The sequence below is a fragment of the Sander vitreus genome, chromosome 13 (genome assembly GCF_031162955.1).
Source record: "Sander vitreus isolate 19-12246 chromosome 13, sanVit1, whole genome shotgun sequence".
NCBI classification, from domain to species: Eukaryota; Metazoa; Chordata; class Actinopteri; order Perciformes; family Percidae; genus Sander; species Sander vitreus.
Window position 1 is genome coordinate 6225366 of NC_135867.1, and position 17435 is coordinate 6242800.

The 17435-nt window shown below is 39.4% G+C and overlaps 2 protein-coding genes across 2 annotated transcripts; both read left to right on the forward strand.

Moving 5' to 3' along the window:
* Positions 1–586: 586 nt before the first annotated feature.
* foxred1 (FAD-dependent oxidoreductase domain containing 1) lies at positions 587–9652 on the forward strand. Its single transcript, XM_078266205.1, has 11 exons — positions 587–892; positions 1299–1519; positions 2108–2218; positions 2566–2684; positions 2860–2954; positions 4063–4164; positions 5808–5884; positions 6512–6672; positions 7720–7849; positions 7954–8058; positions 9002–9652. The coding sequence occupies exons 1-11, from the start codon at positions 736–738 to the stop codon at positions 9254–9256; spliced, it is 1533 nt and encodes a 510-aa protein (XP_078122331.1). The 5' UTR covers positions 587–735; the 3' UTR covers positions 9257–9652.
* Positions 9653–13818: 4166 nt separating this feature from the next.
* Positions 13819–17240, forward strand: kcnj1b (potassium inwardly rectifying channel subfamily J member 1b). The gene is made up of 2 exons (XM_078266293.1): positions 13819–13835; positions 16103–17240. Exons 1-2 carry the CDS (start codon positions 13819–13821, stop codon positions 17238–17240), a joined length of 1155 nt encoding a protein of 384 aa, XP_078122419.1.
* Positions 17241–17435: the final 195 nt, after the last annotated feature.

The window sequence follows — 17435 nt, forward strand, 5'->3', positions numbered from 1 at the left end:
AATTTGACTCGTACATATACTGTTTAGGTTCAACTTACTCCCATCACTGTTATTTGCAGTCAGATATCAGCGTATACAAGTTGCAACATACTGTTAGTATAGAGGGGCTGTAAAAATGCTTTGGCAATAGTAACTTGAATGTGCAAAAGATTATAAAAAAGTAAGCTTGGCAATTCTTTTCAAGGTTTTTGTTTCTGATGGACAAATTAATCTATTAATCATAAAAAACAAATAACATAATAACTGTTATTAACAATTAGTTAGTTATTAACTGTTCCCGCAGCCTAAAAATATGTAGCAGCGTCATTAAAATTAATTAACTAACAATTCATTATTAACAATTAATAACTGTTCCTAGCCCGTTTGTGTCTTGTTATGTTAGGTTAATAGCCTACATAAGGGGCACAGACTAGCACAAAATGGGGGCAAGGGAGGGTTTCCTACACAGCGCTTTGAAGATGGGTCTGCTAATACGAGACTAGTTTGTTCCTAGAACTGATGGCATTGGGGATGGGCTTTTATTGTGAAGGGAAACACCGTCCAACCGGTATTACTCTTCATCCTCGTTTTGATTATTTTTTATATTTAGCCGACCTTACGATCAGGTTACAGATTTAAGTGCATGCTTTTCAAGAAAAGACATTCACGTTTGTTCACACTGCTGTTGTTTCGGTTTGCACGGTGTAACCACAGTTCAGTTAGCCGACTAGCTAACTATCTAGTTAGCTCGCAGCAATGTCAACGTGGCGCAGGCTGCATGTGAAGGTGCGGACGGCTCATGGATTACTTACCTCCAGATGGGAGACACAACGAAACACATGGCAGTATGGACATTTAGCCTTATGTCAAAACCTGAGTACAGGTAGACCTCTCCGGAATGACTTCTTTAAAGGTGGGGGACATCAAAGGAAGTAAACGTCAATGCGAGCCCACTCAGAAATCCTCATATTAATTTAATTATGTGTTAATCCACAAATGTATGCATCTTGTAGGTCACACATCTGACACTCTGTTGAATTGTTAGCGATCTCTTTACAATTCGGCATGCTTCAATCTTCAAACATAAACACTTATTTTTTTCAAAATGTTCACTTTTACAGTTTTCCCCACTGCTCCTTACACTTAACGTTACAGTAATTTTAATGTTACTCCTCTTATTTTCTAATATGTGAATTACTATATTTGCCGAACTGTAGAGTGGTAGCTAAAGTTTCGGAAATATCTTAAGTTGTAAGGTGCAAGTCAACATCTGCCAAATGATGATGAATTAAGATAAAGGTTCTACTTTTGGGCCTCAGACTTGGAAGCCCAGCTGGCGGCAATGAGGAAGAAGGCGTCGGACGCCCTGCCAGGGAGCAGCTGGAGTCCCCTGGAGATAACACCCAACCTTCCGCCGGAGAGGGCCGACATTGTGATCGTAGGAGGCGGTGTGGTGGGCTGGTCCATTGCCTACTGGCTCAAGCAGAAGGAGAGGGTGCGAGGAGGAGTGAAAGTTGTTGTGGTGGAGAAGGACCCAAAGGTGAGGCCCCGGTATGGCAAATTGTTCATTCATTTTGCTGAATCGAATCCCACCGTTTCTGCTTACACCTTCATCAGGGGCCAAACGTGGTTAATACCAGTATGATTTCCAACAAATTGTCTAAATAATCAAAGTTAAATTTAACTTGTAAGAAAAACTCTAAAGTATGGCTCTTCATTCAGTACATGTGGCAATAGTGTGTTAAATTTATATATTCACTGTCTCAATGCCTTGAATGCGGAGACTAGATATGTTTTGATACAGGGGAAGTTAGATCCTTTCCTCTAATAGCACATTTTAAATTGTCCTTTTGTCTTCTGCAAATCTATTAAGCCACAGAGGGACCTGACAAGAGTTGGAGGTCTAGCTAAAAGTAGCAGACGATTGATTATATCTATCACAGACAGGATCAATATCCATGTATTACAGAAAGTCTAACAGGCTATTCACCCCAAAACCCAAACGCTATTTGAAGATGTTAGTTGTTCTCCCATAGTGTTTTACAAGTGTGATAGTGTTATCCTGCAGGCCACTGCTTCTATACAATTCCTTATTAACTGCTTCCTCCTGCATGTGGTTCTCCCCTAGTACTCCCAGTCCTCCACTGTGCTCTCTGCTGGGGGGATCCGACAGCAGTTCTCTCTGCCTGAGAACATCCACCTCTCCCTGGCCTCCGTAGACTTCATGAGGAACATCAATGTAGGTCACGTTTGAAGGTGTTGTTGCTGTTTGTGTGCACCCTCGCTCAGCGTCACGGCACACTGGAAATGGATGACGGGCTTTTAAATCATTTAATGTTACAGTGACGTGTGTTACGTTAATATGTAATCAAGAGCAGCTTGTATGCCAGCTGAGGTTTGACCAACTTGTACAGTAGGTCTTGATTTCTTGTAGTATCTGTTGGTTGCCTATAGCAACTGGTCCCAGCCAAGAAATAGTTAGGCTAGCTAGTTAAGTTAAACATTGATCTTCTCATCAAATGCTGATTTATTTCTTTTGTTACACTTTGTTAGTGTGGAAATGATTTATCTGTGTCTGTCTCTCAGGAAAACCTCGGCGTGTTAAACGAAGACCCAATAGACCTCCAGTTCAACCAATCAGGATACCTCTTCCTGGCCAGTGAGCAGGTGGCTCACATCATGGAGGAGAACTACAACACTCAGAGGTGTCACTCTTCTTTCATGCAGTACAACTGTGGGATAACCGAAAGCTAGAAATCACTTTCCACCTTGTGAAAGTGTACACAGAGACTCTCTCCATTCAGAGATTCTAGTAGCTCTAAGGCTTTAGGGGATTATTACAATTATGTATCAATAAACGGTCTTACTTTGTAATTGTAGGTACGCTGGAGCTAAAGTTTCACTTCTTTCTCCGACACAAGTAAAGGAGAAATTTCCGTGGATAAACACAGACGGTGTCGTGCTCGCTTCATATGGTGAGTGCAGATAATACATAGGTTAATATTTCATCACTATATATATATATATATATATATATATATATAAGTGAGCGTGCACATGAAGGGGGGATGGGGAGCGGAGGAGAGCGAAGCGTGAAGAGGGAAGTTAGCTAGAGGAGAGCTGTCCTAGACAACGACAATGAGCCTAGCCTCCGTTTTGTTTGACAATACTTTGAACGTCAACAAGAAGTGACGTCACCCAACATCGCTTAGAGCACCTTTAAGAACTAAAGGTATCAGCTGTTTCCCTAATCAGATTTACTAACAAAATATGTTAATTGATAATATTTGCTCTATTACCTATTGCTCGCTAACAACATTTTTTTTATTTGCACTATAATTTAAATTTAAAACCCACATATTACACTGATAAGATAGAGGTTTGCCCTTAATCACAGCTCGTTAGTGTGTCTTTTTCTAATTACTATATCAGATGTTTGACCATTAATCTTAAATTCATGAAATTTTTTTTTTTTTGTGAATTCATTTGACACCAGTACGTCTGATATGTATGTGAGGGCATCAACCCCCTTTTTAAATATATTTTGTGCTCATATTATGCTTTTTGGCTTTTTTTTTGTGTTATATATCTTTTTTGTGCATGTTATAGGTTTACAAAGTGAAAAAGCCCAAAGTCCACCCCAAAGGGACTTACCATCTCCAACAGAAAACACTGTTCACAAACTGCTCCAAACAGCTCTGTTGTAGTCCAGCTTTTACTTCAGAGACAGACGTGCGTCACTTTATAACACACGTTATAATGCTCGCCTAGCTGCTAGCATGGCACACCCTCATACTCTGCTTCTGACTGGCTAGTAGTCCTTACCTAGCTACTGAGCATGTGCAACTCCCAACAAAGATGGAACAGAAGTGAGATGTCTCACTCTGTAGCTAAAACAGAGAGCTCAACACACAGGGTGAAAAGAGGAGCTGCAGCAACAAATATATGGTGTTTTTTTTGAAGATTAAACCATGTAAACCTATTCTGATATAACCTCTAAATACAATTATGAACCTGAAAATGAGCATAATATGAGCACTTTAAATGGCATTAACTATTATTACCATTCGTCCTGACTTCCAGGTTTGGAGAACGAGGGCTGGTTCGACCCCTGGACTCTGCTGAACGCCTTCAGGAGGAAGGCCATCTCCATGGGAGTCATCCAGTGCTGCGGAGAAGTCACAGGTTTGTTATTGTGGCCTCTTAAAACAAAACATCCTGCTGTAACTGTATTGTGTTAAAGAATCCTCTATTATTATCTAATAGACACACAGGGCCATTGTGTTAACCAACAAGTTATTTCAACACAACACCAGTAAGACCTGTCTGGTACAACATATTTTAACTATTGTAAAGCTGTTGCTCACAGACTTTTCAAGTACTCTGATTAAGTTTTGTGTAAAAGCAGATAGCTGACGAGTAAAATGTAATGTTAATCACGTTCATACAGCCAATCGGAACAAAGGATTTACCTACATCTGTTCCTTTGTTCATTCTTTTAAATCTTTTAAATCTCAGTGATGTTATTCTGCAAAAACATTATAAACATCCTGTATATCATTTCGATTTTCAAAAATGTTCATTTGTGTGAAATCCTTATTATTCTCCAGTAGCAATTAACATGTCAAATGAACAACGTGCGTATACAGTATATTTATAATATAAACATAGGGATGAAATAATAGGAATTTAGCTGAAATGGAAACAAAAGAAAAACTAAGCTGGAGCAGAAGAATCTGAGAAAACGCATCATAAGGAGAATGTAGTCCCACATTGTCAAAATGCATGTAAAGTAATTGCAAACTGGATAAACTAGTAAAAGTGTAGAATTTTTACTCCCTTTTCTTTCACTTAAAGTTCTACTTTTAGCAGTTTGATCCAGTACTGTATGCAGCACTGAAAGCATTTGAATTGATGATTTTTATTAGGAATTTGAAAGCACAACAACTCAAAAGAGTATCTTAAATATGAAGATCTTTATTTCAATAACAAAGACCTGAGTTAGTTTTTATAAACACCCCTCCCTCCTCTCAGTAGTAGAAATCACATGTCTTCTTTGGAGGACAGTTCTTGGAAATGATATAATGGTTTTAGTTTATGTTCCAGTCTGATATCCTGTTATCGACACTTTTCCATGATATGATGCACTTTGAATAAATATCATGACACAAAATCCCAAAGGGTAGCACTACTAAAACTTAACCTAAACTAAACTTATTTCCAAAGTGGTCCTCGGAAACATACAAATTGATGGGAACAAACAAATGACCATAAATACCTACGAGTCCCCCTTGCAATCAACGGCCATTGTTCAAACTCCCTCCCTTAAAAGTGAACCATCAACACTTCCCTCAAAGCCGCGTTAACTTTGTTTAAAAAAAAAAAGTAAAGATTGCCTTTGTTTGGCTATGTTTAATATGCAGTGGCAGGTTGTTTCATAATTTAATTGGTAAGAAGATGATGCTACAAAAAAATATTTGCACTTGTTGTATGTTGCATTTCTGTTTGTAGTTTGGCCTATTTGTATATGTACTTGTGCTCGATTCTTGCTGTTTGGAGTTTGTACCTTCATGGTTGAACGCACTTATTATTATTATTATTATTATTATTATTATTATTAAGTCGCTTTGGATAAAATAGCTAAATGAAATGTAATTTAATGTAATCAAGTTATAAGTCTTATAGTTTTACATTGAAGATTGATAGAAATAATTGTAGTCTGCACCCCATCCTGCAGTGTTTCCTTTATGCCTGTGTTGATGCAGAATGCGCGTATTGAACAGCTAGCCAACCGCTGGCTGGTATTAATGTTTCTATTTCTTTCACAGATTTTAAATACACAACAAACGTGATGACTACCGCTGATGGCGATGACGTGGATCTCAGGAGGATAAAATCTGTCAAAGTAAGTGGGACAGTGACTTTAGTGGATCTTACACTCGCTGGTACCTGCTTAGTGACATGTGAGACAATTTAGGCTATTGAACTTCTATAAATTTGATTTATTTGTTTTATGTTGTTTATTGATTGTAGGTTACTGTGGACATTATGGTTGGTAATTATGCATTCATGAGAGATGGGCTCCCTGGGACGCACTTAAAGTTTAATTCTGAGTGCCAAGGTTCCAACATTAAATGAACTGGCAATTTATAGGGTCAAATAAAATACAGATTGGGTCTTTAAGAACTATGTTTTTTTTTTTCTTTTAATATTCTGGTCATTTTTGGGGGAAAAAGGCACATTTGTTCAGCCGTATTTCTGTGTTTTGGTATATATATATATCCAGAAAACATTAAAAAAGGTCTTTAGAAACCCCAAAAATGGATGCAGATTAATATCGCAAATTGAAAAAAGTGCTGCCTCTTTCTTCTTGAAAATGTAGCATCTCTTTAAACTCAAATTCTAGGTAGTACCGGTTGGGATAATGCATTCGATATGCTATCAAATATTTGAAAGTCCTTTGCTTACTGACACAGCACCACAGGAACATCATAGCGTTGTACATGTTGGGATAATGGCTCGTGTTGAGCAGGTGCAGATGCCTAACAGCCTGGAGTACCAGCCGGTGGAATGTGCCATTGTGGTGAATGCAGCAGGAGCCTATTCTGCCAAACTGACAGCGATGCTGGGAATCGGCCTCGGCCCCAAAGACTCCATCGCTGGAATCCCACTGCCTGTTGAGCCTCGCAAAAGGTCGGTCATTGACTTAAGTGGCATAGTTTCCTTCTTTTTATTTTATTTTTTAAAGCAGCCTAATCACTGTCAAAATGTCTAGTTTACTTTGAAAGGGATTGTCAGTGCCTCAAACAGTTCAGTTCTTTAGTATTCTGACAGTTTTATTTGGACTCTAGCTAACTTTATAGTGCCGACTCTCAGCTTTAATTTGAGGGTGCTCACTTCCAAATCCGAGGAACTGTGTAACGACTGTAGCCCTTTTTAAACGGAGCGGTAAAATAGGGCTGTGAGTCTTTTACTGCTCACCCAGAGCAGAACACACACTTCAGCCCAGGTTATACTGCAAAAGAAAAGGTTTACGTCGGAAATCTAAAGTGCTTATAGCTTTTCTGAACGACCACACTCGCAGGCAGAGTGAAAAGCCGGCCGTCACAGAGAGGGGGAAGAAGTGATGTTGTTTAAATATGGGCATAACGGCCAACAAAGTGACAGAAATACTTTACAAAATTAAAGTTAACACGCGGTGGAGGTACATTTCTGTTGCAGAAACTGAAAACAAGTGCATTTAAAAAAAAAATACTGTAGTGTCCACTATTAGAGCCATGGTTTCATAGAACTCTCTGCCTGTAATATCAATTTAAATTCCTCCAAAAGCAGCAACTTTTTAATCTTATAATTTGATGTAAATACAATGCTAAGTTGTAATAATTGTAGTTTGCTTGAACCAAGTACAGAAATCGAGCAGTAGATAATTTTGAATACATGTCAGGCAGGTATAAAAAGGGTCCTTTTTTGCACTAAACCAGCTTCAGGTTCTCTGTAAAATCTTCACTAAATCCTTCTTCAAGCTGCCTCAAGGAGATGCCTCTCGATCCAAATGCTTTTTTACTCAAAACACTTCATTTTGACACTTTTCATGGCAAAAAACTCCCTGACATAAATCCAACTAACTGAATGTCGGCATGAAATATCACATCAGTGCTTTAATGACAAGAAAAAACCGTTTACACAGGACTGTAAGAATATGCTGAAGGTAATATTGTATCTACCTAAACTCTTTTTCAGGTATGTGTATGTGGTCCACTGTCCTGATGGTCCAGGTCTAGACAGCCCCTTCCTGATTGATTACTCTGGAGTTTACTTCAGAAGAGAGGGGTTAGGAGGAAACTACATCGTTGGGAGATCACCAGAGGAGGTCTGTTATACAGTAGTTCTACGCTGTTTTCCTATACTATTATTATTATTTTTTTATGAGTAAGGATAAAAAAAGTTTAAATGAAAGTGTTTTTCCGTCCTCAGGCAGAGGAGCCAGATACCAGTAACCTGGAGGTGGACCACCAGTTTTTTGAGGACAAGGTTTGGCCCAGCTTGGCCTCTCGTGTTCCAGTCTTCGAGAAGCTGAAGGTAGGGTTGGGATATGTTGATATATCATATATCATCATTTAAATGTGTCTTTGTCTGGGAATCATTCTACAAGTATGCTAGTGAACTTCATTTCATTATTTCCATCATTACAGAGTTATTTTATGGATTCTTTTAAAGCCAATACTGATTTTTTTTTTTTTTGTTAAAGCTTGCCCTTGCAGATCTTATTATTATTATTATTATTATTATTATTATTATTAAGATTATTTTTGGGCATTTCCACCTTTAATGGATAGGACAGCCAGATATGAAAGGGGAGCGAGAGGGGGAAGACATGCAGGAAATTGTCACAGGTCGGACTCGAACCTTGGACCTTCTGCGTCGAGGAATAGTCCTCTATACATGTGCGCCTGCTATACCTGCCCGAGCTAACCAGGCCACGCAGATCAAATTATGAGTTTACATTAAGCAGTTAAATTAATAAAAAATTCTGTCAGTTTCAGCACTCCGTCCTCACTAAGTTTTTTTTTAATTTTTTTATATATATATATATTTAATGTTGAATCACATTGGATCCTTTGACATTTTCGGTTGTTCTTAATTATGTGTTAATTATTGTCTCATGACACAGCCTTTTTGTGATTTACTCTTACTCACTCAATAAAGGACAATATCAAAGTTTTATATTGATCAATGCAATGTCATTTTATAATAATCAACACGTTTTTTGGAAAAAAGGGCTTGAGTTGTGTCATTGCACGTCTCCATCGTGTATATTTAGATAAAAAATGAATAATTGTTTTTGAGGTACTTGAATATAGTTTTCTGAATATCTGACTTTGTACATTTGTGAAAACAGGAAAAACTTGAAAAAAACATATTTTCTTTTTAATTGCACGGTTTGAAATTAGGGTCTGTGCACATTTTATCAACAGAAACAAGAAAAAAAGGTAAAACCGTCTTCTCTTTTTCCCTCCCTCAGGTGAAGAGTGCGTGGGCAGGTTTCTACGACTACAACACCTTTGACCAGAACGGCATCATCGGCATGCACCCTCTCATCAACAACATGTACTTTGCCACGGGTTTCAGCGGCCACGGCCTGCAGCACTCCCCCGCGGTGGGGCGATCTGTGGCCGAACTGATTCTGGATGGAAACTTTACAACGTTGAACTTGAGCGGCCTGGGCTTCAGGCGCATTCTGGCCAATGAACCCATGCTGGAGAAGAACATCGTATAGAGGAGCTGGGACCTGGACTTGTACCCTTCACTCTCCTGCAAATGCCAAATTATTACAACTTTGCTCATCAAAGTTTGGTATTTTTGTAGTTTTGAACATTATTCTTATCAGTGACATTGAACTCACCAGATTAATTACTGCGATTTGGGAAAGCCATTTCAGAAAATAGCTAAATAATACAAATGTTCACTTTCTAAAACCCCTTTCACACCGAGGGCTCAACCAGCGCTGCAGCTGTCTGACTTATTTTTAGTAATGTTCCCAGATTTCAGCCTTTACTTCTTATTCACCATCTCCAAAGTCATAGGAATGGACTCTTAACTGATGAGTTTATGTATGTACTTGTACATAATGTATACTGTTAGTGTGTACAATACAATGTTGTTTACACTTTAATTTGTTCTATTTCTTTCTTTTTTAAGATTATCTTTTGGGCAGTTTTAGGCCTTTATTGACAGGACAGCTGAAGAAATGAAAGGGGAGAGAGAGAGGGGGGGGTTTGACATGCAGCAAAGGGCCACAGATCGGAGTCAAACCCGGGCCTGCTGCGTCGAGGAGTAAACCTCTATATATGGGTATCCGCTCTACCAACTGAGCTATCCGGGCGCCCAATTTGTTCTATTTCTTAATTATGTGTTCATTATTGTATCATGAAACAGCCTTTTTCTGATTTACTGTTACCCTCTCAATATAGGTTAATATCAAAGTTTTATATTGATCAAAAGTCATTTTATAATGAGCTACTTGAATAATGTTTTCTGAATATCTGACTTTGTGCATTTGTGAAAACAAAAAAACTTGAATGAACATGTTTTCTTCTTAATTGCACGGCTTGAAATTAGGGTCTGTGCAAGAAAACAACTTTGGTTTATATATTTACACAACCAAAGTCAAACTGGATTGATGGATTTTTTTACGTGCTGGGATTAAACAGGGTTTTCCACTGACAGCAGTAGAAACGATAATGTTTTTTGTTTTCTTAAAGGTCCCATGTTGTAAAAAGGGAGATTTTATTTATTAAAAAGCAGGCCAAGGTGCTATATAAATACTGTGACAATATCAAAACGCTCAATCAGAGAAATGCATACAGTCTGTATTCAGAAACTGTTCTTTAAACAAGCCATCGGGACTGTACAATACAGTCATTCCCCGGCTGCAATGACAGCGCAGAGACTCTTGAGAGGCAAATGTAGAGACCCGGAAACATTGACCAATCGGAGCAGTTTAAGTAAAAATATTTCACTGCTGTGAATTCAGTGAATTCAAAGTTTCGCAATTAGGTATTCAGTTGCTTATGTGTATATATATATATATATTTTTTGTTTTGTTTTTTTACAGTCTTTTCTACACCCGGCTACTGCAAATGGAGCAATCCACAACATAAGAGGTATTTCAGGTGTTAAGGTGTTGTATAGACATTGTGCACCAGATGGAGCCAATTCTCTGTGATTTTTGATATCAAGTAACCAGCGGAGCATCCTCCCACTTTTAGATCACATTTAAGGCAACTGTTAGCAAAATTTTATCTTGGAAGTCAGAGTGATTATTTTTTTAAGTCAGTAACAAGAAGAAAGAGAACAGATCAGGGCCTTAATTAAAATGCCAATATTTAAAACCTTTGCTTTGAAATTGTACTATGAACATGTCACAAACGAATGAAAATAGCCAAGATGATCATGTTATAACTAAAAGTTCATAAGTAATACTCTAAGCCAAGGGGAAATATGACGTTGTTGTAGAACATGAGCAACAAAAGCACCTAATTCAAGACCCTGATACCCTATAAAATATGAATACTCTGTGCAGGATGTACACTGGATTAATGAGATGCATGCATATTAAATTGTGGTGTCTGTTGGTCTTAGCTATAAGGTTATTTACTCAATATTAGCTTTAACAAGCTGTATTGTTTAATACTTTTATGCCTCATGTTATTTTGTCTCATGTAGCAGACTACGCTTACTACTGCTCTCGCGATCAACATAAATACTACTTTACCTGAGTAAATGTAATTAGTTACTTTCAACCACTGAATACAATACTGCTTATTTGGGATCCTTTTGCATCTTGCAACTAAAGAGTGGATTCTGAACATCCCCCTCCCTCCTCCTAACATTAGGCATTGCATCAACAGCCACAGCCACATCCTGCACGTTAACTTCCTGCAGCAAAATGCAAAACATACCAGCAAAAAAAAAGATGTAAGAGTAAACATACTGTCATTGGTAAAACCACACCAAGACTTTTACTGAGTAGAGATCCCTTCTAAAAAAAAAAAACCCTGTACCAACCTAAATGAAGACCCTAATCTTACCACAAAATATTCAAATCATACATTGAAAGCAAGACTGCAAACTACAGAGTGTGGGTCTAAAGTGGATGATGTTTCATGTTACATGTGGAGGAAGGTCTGGCAAAGCGAGACTATTACAGACACAAGAAATTCAAAATCCACTCATACGCTGCAACAACAAATAATTTCCAGAACAGATTCTTTAGATTTCTGATCATACTATTTATTCCTCTTTGATAATCAAACTGTCACTTGAAATTTACCAGCAGTGGGTAAAATATTGCAAAGTGAAATTAGCATATCCAACCATAGAACTACTGAGCATAGGCACAAGAGGGTTACAAGTCACTAATTACAAGCAAGCAACACGCACGTGGAGGGGTTAGAAAACAAAGGGAATCCACTGAGAGCTTATGGGAAAATCAACATGTAAAGTTGTTTTTGACCAGTAACTTCCTGTTGTTGCTGCTGTTTCCTGTCAACTGGTCCAACCTGGTCTAAACCAAGAAATGCAGCACATAAACCCCCACAACAACAACAACAACAACAACAACAACAGCTTTTTACACTACAGTTTCTTAAGGATGAAAAAACAACATATAACAAGGTCATCAGTGTGTTTTAGAGGCGCTGTAGGCAGGTTTTGTGACCTTTGGACAAGGCTAAGCCGTTTTCCCCGATTTCCGTTTTGTGTGACGTTAAAGGGATAGTTTGGATCTTTTGAAGTGGGGTTGTACGAGGTACTTATCCATAGTCAATGTATTAGCTACAGTAGATGGCGGCAGACCGGCCGAGAATATCAGTTTAAGTAAACACTATATTTAGAATATTTTCACCAGTTCAACTTGCCATCAGACAGCTCTTTTAAACGGGCAACTGAAGCTGTTCATTCCATCTATGCTCTCTTTAAAGCCACCAGCAGGACTAAGTACCCAGGGCCCTCATGTAAGGAGGGCCCAAAAAGATGCTAGAATGAACAGCTGTGGATGCGGGGAGGGACCCAGAGAGAATGCCTTTCTACAGGGCCCAGAATTCTGTGCTATGCCTCTGCTGGTTTCCCGTCGTAAAGGGCTGTTTGAAAGCAAGGTAAAGCAGTGGAAATATTCTAAATATAGCGTACACTTAAACTGATATTGATTTTTTTAGGTGGCTAACATACGTTTTACTTTGTGCCCCCATCCACAGCAGAACATTGCTTAGCTTTTGTGCCGGGACTCCTGTCTGCTTCTCTAAACTACGGGTGTGCCGACCACCATCTACTGTACGTACCTTATACAATCCCACTTCAAAAGATCCGAACTAGCTACTAAGTTAGCTGGGTGCTGGCGGTAGCTCCATATTGAGCGTACAGACATTCCTATTCCTAACTCTCTGCGAGAAAGCAAATGAGCTTATATCCCATCATATCAACATCAACTTCTCCTTTAATGAGAGTATTATATCTATACTGGCTGTTATATTGAAAATGTACAGCTAGTGCTTAAAACTGTACGGTGGCAGAACGTTAGTACAGTAGGCTGTAAAAGTCTTGCAGGGTCTCTGCAGTTGAATCAATACAGGAGCAACACTGTCTGCATCTTCATCCATCTCCTGCTCCCTTCATTTACATGCAGTTAATCTGTATCCATCGCTGAGGGGCATATTATTAATTCAAGCCCTCCCTTATATCATAACATCATGGAAATGTGCTCCACAAATATGAAAATGGTCCTTCTGAAGCCACGAGAATATGGCAAAGACATTTTGTCCCTGCAGCTCTTTATTTTGATGCAAATGTGATTCAGCCTTGCTGGTTCGAATGAGGGGGGGAAGGGGGACCACGGGAAATGCAATTGAGGGATTTCTTTGTGAGGCCCTACGCAAATCCCAAATGTTCTCAGGGCTGAAAACAAAAACCGCATGGGTGCTGCACTGGACACATAGGCCCCTTCAATAGAAGCACCTTCTGACACAGCACTGAGGGCTGAATATTTCTCTCCTCATGTTGCTGAGAATTTACACTGACAACAACTTCAGCCGTCATAAATCCAGTGCTGATGAAGCCTTTTTGGTGACTATTTGAGGGATGAAGGGAGTCACTCTGAAGTGACGCCCTGTGAGAGCTCTCTGGCTGGCTCCTCTGTCTGTATGAAGCCAGTGTATACGGTGGCATGTGGCTGGGCTTAGGAAATTTCACTGTGGATTAAAATCTTTCTAACGCCTCCATGGCCACTCGCTAAAAGAAAGGAGTCTGAAGTTCCAGCGGAGATCCAGTGAGCACTCTGGGCCCATGGTCTCACTTAGCAGGTATGTTGAAACTAAACTTTTGAAACTCTCTTTACACAATTGAGGGTGAATGAATTATTTACGTATTAGACTGTCAGGAGTTTTAAGACATCTTTCAAGTGCTCTTTCTCTAACAAGCCGAATGAGTGTATAGCCAAAACATGCAGTGTTGATTAAGAGGAAAGTTCCTTTAACATTTTTATAACATAGAGATTGTATACGAGTGTAAACTTTTTGTAGTTTTCCCACTGTGGTCTGTAGCAGAATATACAATTGTGGCTTTGCCAATTTTGTAAAACAAAGAACTAAAGGAATCCGATGCTAACGGTACTTCTTTACTAAGGGTTTAAGGCTTAACAACAATAGCTCAAGCAGTTTTCCTAGTTTGTCCAACACCAAAATGATGTAACAATAATGAAATATGTATGTAATGAGAAGTTAATGAGGTTGTTGATTATAATAATACTTTTGTGTAATCACAAACTGTTAGACAGCTGCTAACAAATATATCAAAATAGGTTTTAACAGGATTATTTTGGATTGGATTGTCTAGAAACATTTTATTCAAAAAATATGTTTAGTGCCATTTTTGTCAAAACAAACAAGTTTCTTGAATGTAAAGTCTGTTATGTAAGGCTTAAAGTGGACCACGTTTTTCATCATGCACAGTACAAACATGTAACATAACTACCACTTGTAGGTCTGTACTAAACAGACATACTTCCTATCTAATGATGAATAAGGGAAATTAGATTAGATTAGTCATTAATTCAGTGCCTCTTTATTTGCATATTATAATTGACAATGGAATGGCTGCTATTGAAGCCATGCCACCCATCAATCACTTCCATTTGCCTGAAAACAAGTCTATCAGAGACATTGATTGAAATTGAGTTAACTTGTTACAGCTAAAGTTGGGTTCAGGTTAAATAATAAAGGCTGGGAATATTATATTTGTTTTTTATTGTAAACAAATCCCATGAAAAGACCAAAGCCAAGTTGTAGTTCTGCCATATTGAACGTTACTCAAACAGGATTTAATAGTGCATTTGTTGAGGACTATTTTCAGCGGAGGATTAATCCACATTTGGTGCTCTTGTGAGAATTTACAGCAGAGTGATTGTGAATGAGCTCTATGGCAGGGAGGGAAAAGATATATCAGGCTTTGGATACACTCAAAATACATGTTAGTAGGATCATTTAGATAGATAGATAGACATTTATTGATCCTTTCGGAAATTCATCTTGCACCATACAGCTCATCTGATAGACAGACAGACAACAGACCATAGACAACAGACAACAACAGGACCACTAAACCCCCCCCGCACAACAACAATACACAACACCAAATACCTCTACATTATAAAATAGTGCAGTGCAGTATCATTAGCACCAGTGGGCTATCAATAGTAAGGTGCAACATCATATATTCTACCAAAGTGCAGTATTATCACACGGAAAGGATCAAGTTATTTTCCCTAACTTATTCAGTAGTGTAATGCTGGTAGGAATAAATGATTTGCGAGCCCGGTTGGTTTGTAAGGACGGCACCCTATATCTTCTGCCTGATGGCAGCACCTCATACGCCTGGAATAGGGGATGTAGCCCGTCACCGCAAATTGCTTGTTCTTTCCTCACTACCCTGGATTCGCAGATCGTGGTCAGAGAATTTAACTGATGTCCAGCAATCTTGCTGACCATGGCCTGGTCTTGTTGGTTTTGTTATTCTCATTGTGTGGACAGTAAGAAAAATATAAAATATCACAGATTTATACTTCACAGTAAGCGGAAACACAAATCGTCCACGGCTGTGGTCGTTAAAGTGTATTGAATAATCGAATATGTGGAAATATTCAACATGTTTTTTGACATAGCCGGTTTAAGGCTCAACTAGCTGTGCTGTTGGTTTCTTCCTTTTTTCCCAGTCAAAGGATTTTTCTTAGGGATGCACCAATATACTGATATCGGATATCTGGCCATTACTGACTCTAATAGCTGGAATGGGTATAGTGGACAATCTGGCCGAGCTATTCGATTCTATTATATTATATACATGTTATACTTGAATTTTAATTCGGTTGAAGTTTTGACCAATTTCTTGCTGCATTTAAAAAAGGTGCATCCCTAGTTTTTCCTTCAACCTAAATTTACCTAAGTCTAACTTAGTTTCAGGATAATGGGTGTCGTAAGATGTACAGATGAAGCCCTTCAACATTGACCTGACTTTGACTAGTATTTGGTGCGTTCCTGTTCTGAAATATGTGTATTAATCCTGCCCTCTCCAGCTCAAAGATGCTCCAGGGTCACATCCAGCCAGCTGGACACAGTAGCTGCAAATCTCGCCTGGTCACCAAAGACGGGCACTGCAACATTGAGTTCGGCAACATTGAATACAGCAACCACTTTGCGTTCCTGGTGGACTTCTGGACCACGTTTATGGAGATCCGCTGGCGTTTCATTCTCCTTCTGTTTGTGGCCTCGTTCACAGGCAGCTGGTTCATTTTCAGCCTGCTGTGGTACTGGGTCGCAAGGAGCAACGGGGATCTGATGGGGCAGAACCGCACAGATGGACATATCCAGTGTATAGACAATGTCAATGGCCTGACAACAGCGTTCCTCTACTCCCTGGAGACCCAGACGACCATTGGGTACGGTGGCAGGGCGCTAACTGGGCACTGTGCCGGCACTGTGGCTCTAATTATCATCCAATCTCTAGTTGGCGTCTTCATCAATTGTTTCATGTGTGGCATCATCTTGGCAAAAATCTCCTTACCCAAAAAAAGGGCGAAGACTGTCACCTTCAGCGACACAGCTGTCATCTGCTTGAAGAAAGGAAGTCTGTGTCTCCTGATCAGAGTGGCAAACCTTCGAAAGACCTTATTAATCGGCAGCCAGATCTACGGAAAGCTGCTTAAAACAACAACCACATCAGATGGAGACACCATCATTTTGGACCAGGTGGACATTGACTTTATGGTTGATGCTGGCAAGGATAACTTGTTTTTTGTTTGCCCTATGACCCTTTACCATGTGATCAACAGATCAAGCCCATTCTACGAGCTGTCAGCCGACTCTCTTCCCCACCAGGACTTTGAGTTGGTGGTCTTTTTGGACGGGACAGCCGAGTACACCAGCTCCTCCTGTCAGGTTCGAACCTCCTACATCCCTCAGGAGATCCAGTGGGGATACAGTTTCCTGCCCATCATCTCCCGCACCACGACGGGAAAGTACCGTGTGGACTTCTCAAACTTTTCTAAAAGCGTCCGGGTCACCACGCCACACTGCGTCCAATGCTTCGAGACAGACGCAGACCATAAAAACCACAACCAAGAAAATCACAACAACCAGCAGAAGTTGGGGATCGACAACTTGGGGTTTCAAGTGATCGACATTACCGATTCTGTGGACATCACCAAAATGTGAGGTTTGGAGAGGAGTTTCAGGATGTGGGTTGTAAAGTATAAAAAGTCACTTCCTTTGACACAAAGTTTCACTTTAAGTCAGACTTCCTTGACGAGGAGTAAACTGGTAAAGAAATATGTGCTTCCTCCAGTGAAGATTTGAATTAATTGTCGACTCTTTTTTTGCCTCTAGGCTGAAACATTCAACGCGTGGATT

Bases quoted from the DNA above. Each gene is read 5' to 3' on its own strand.
- foxred1 (XM_078266205.1), top strand. From the start codon at position 736: ATGTCAACGTGGCGCAGGCTGCATGTGAAGGTGCGGACGGCTCATGGA. The intron at 5,885-6,511 runs GTAAGTGGGACA...CGTGTTGAGCAG, and splicing joins GGAGGATAAAATCTGTCAAA to GTGCAGATGCCTAACAGCCT. The intron at 8,059-9,001 runs GTAGGGTTGGGA...TCCCTCCCTCAG, and splicing joins CAGTCTTCGAGAAGCTGAAG to GTGAAGAGTGCGTGGGCAGG.